A 2,472-nucleotide genomic window follows, 5' to 3' on the forward strand; every position below is an offset into this window, starting at 1 on the left:
TAATTCTCTGCAAAATGATCTCTTTCATAGCTCATGAGATTATAATGGCCGGCTGTACTGTACAGGTGTCATTGTTCTGGGTTGCATCTCCTGTTCTGTCCCGCTTTCAGTTCATCTCGTTGCTCAATGAAGACAAATACTCAGTGGCAGACACAGTCACCCACCAGAAGTAACCACTGACAAGTGGGAAAATAGAAATAGATGGAAGTAAAGTGATTTAGATATTGATATACAGTATAATGCAACTTAGGTGATAAAAATCTACAATTAATAATATGTTAATGCATGATTTTTCAGATTTATACAGTACTAGGAAATTTTTAGGCCAAAACCACACGTACACAGGTCTTTTTGAAAACCTTTTATGTCCTCCTTCGTTCTCAAAGAAAATAAAAATACCCACACAAGTACTGTTTTAAAAAAATCTCTATTCAAATGGAAAAGGAAAAACACAGTTAAAGAAGGAGAACCAAAGCTTGCCAAACCAACAGTCAGTGATAAAACCATAATGCTAAAGCCATGTTGATCAGTTTCACAGTCCCCCCCCCCNTCAGCACTGAAAACTGAGTTTCAAAACACCTTCACCCTAGAAGGAGTTTTACAGAAAGTTAATTTTCAGTGATCTAAAACGCAGTTTGCATGTGGACAAAAGGCCAAAACATAGAGAAAAAACTACATTTAAAAAAAATATTTGTAGAATTGTGGACTCGGTCCAAGTGTTTTGAGTGCTCATGCTGTGTTTGATTGAATCTATTTGATTTGATCCAATTTGGTTTCACTTTATCATCAGATTTCTGTGAAAGTTGTCTTGCATCACAAGATGTACACTGCTTCACATACTAAACAAATCAAAGCTTTTAGCATGACAACAAAACAAACATATCACACCATGCTTTCACAGTTACTACTGACCCCACACGTACACAAATCAAAAGAAAAAAACCACAATCTGGCTTGCTGAGAACTCAAACTCAACATCTTAATCACGAAATGTACCTTGTCCAGCTGTAGTCGGCAGCTTGTTTTCAGCCTCTCAAACATACAGATTTTCTACTTTTATATTTTATAGTGCCGTGAATTTAAAATATGATTATTGACTGCTGTCATTATTTCTGACATTTAAGAGATAATCAGTTGGATTAATTTGGAAAATGATTGCCAATGATGCCCAACAATGGTTAATTACAGTGGTACTCATCAGTCTTTGAATCGACGATCACTTGAAATCAGTTTAGTAAAGATATATGAGCCTGAGATATGATACAGTGTGTTGCAGTTTTTTCTCTTACAATTTTTGAAAACTGAACACCCCATTTATAATAATTACTTTTTAAATTTGCCATTTGTAATCAGATTTTACTGTGCATCTGTTATTTTCTTTCTTTTGAGTTATACATCCTTTGATAATTACTGTGCTTGTCAGAGATTGATAACCACACACTGTATGCAATTGTGATTAATGGCATGATTAGTTTTAATGGTAAATGCGTGCCATATGAAGAATGCATATTATCAAATTTTACTTAAAACTTCACTACTTGTCGAGCAAAACTTTCTCTACTGTTTCCTTTCCTCCCCTGCACCAATCATTGACTTCTCTGTGTCTCTTTCTCTACCACACTTCCCTGTCTCTTCTTCCCTCCCTCCCTACCCTGTTCCCTCCCAGAGCCCAGGAACTGTTCCGTCAGGCAATGCGCTCCCCAGTGGTCCGCTTGGAAGTAGTTCCCTCTTCCAACAGAGAACGCTATGAGAAGAGTCTGATTGGTCAGCTGTTTGGCAGCAGTGCCGGTCCTGACGGCAGCCCCCGAATCCCCAAGACCAAAGAGCCACCTCCACCTATTAAAGCCAAACCCGTGTTTAAGCCCCCTGAGAATCCAGCCATGAGACTGGCGGAGGAAGCTGCCACTATGGAACCGGCTGTAGGTGTAAGTATCTCTGCTCCAAGTTGACCTGTGATATCCGAGACATTGTAGATACCAAAATACTGCCTGACTGGACATGAAGAGGGAGGTAAAAGACAGTGTTTTTACTTTGAATATCAAGAAACAAGCAACTCATTGTGTAAACATTCAAATTATCCTACTTTACCACACCGAGTTTTAACAGCAAGAAACAGATTCAGTTAAAAGTTGTTTGCCTCCAGTGTTCCTGACACTGCTAAATATCAGCTTCTTGCACAACTTTCTCAGAGGACATACACTGAACAAAAATATGAACGCAACACTTTTGTTTTTGCTCCCATTTTTCATGAGCTGAACTCAAAGATCTAAAACATTTTCTATACACACAAAAGACCATTTCCCTCAAATATTGTTCACATATCTGTCTAAATCTGTGTTAGTGAGCACTTCTCCTTTGCCGAGATAATCCATCCCACCTCACAGGTGTGGCATATCAAGATGCTGATTAGACAGCATGATTATTGCACAGGTGTGCCTTAGGCTGGCCACAATAAAAGGCCACTCTGAAATG

The 2,472-nt window shown here is 38.6% G+C and overlaps 1 protein-coding gene across 4 annotated transcripts in view; it reads left to right on the plus strand.

Annotated features, from left to right (window-relative positions):
* The window catches only part of LOC126392868 (partitioning defective 3 homolog B-like), a 262,365-nt gene that overhangs the window by 88,620 nt on the left and 171,273 nt on the right, over positions 1–2,472 (plus strand). For all 4 annotated transcript variants that reach the window (XM_050048554.1, XM_050048555.1, XM_050048556.1 and 1 more), the window contains one exon: positions 1,667–1,925. In XM_050048554.1, the coding sequence (XP_049904511.1) occupies positions 1,667–1,925 (259 nt within the window). The remainder of the gene's footprint in view (positions 1–1,666; positions 1,926–2,472) is intronic.

Source organism: Epinephelus moara, chromosome 7, assembly GCF_006386435.1.
Source record: "Epinephelus moara isolate mb chromosome 7, YSFRI_EMoa_1.0, whole genome shotgun sequence".
Taxonomy (NCBI): Eukaryota; Metazoa; Chordata; class Actinopteri; order Perciformes; family Serranidae; genus Epinephelus; species Epinephelus moara.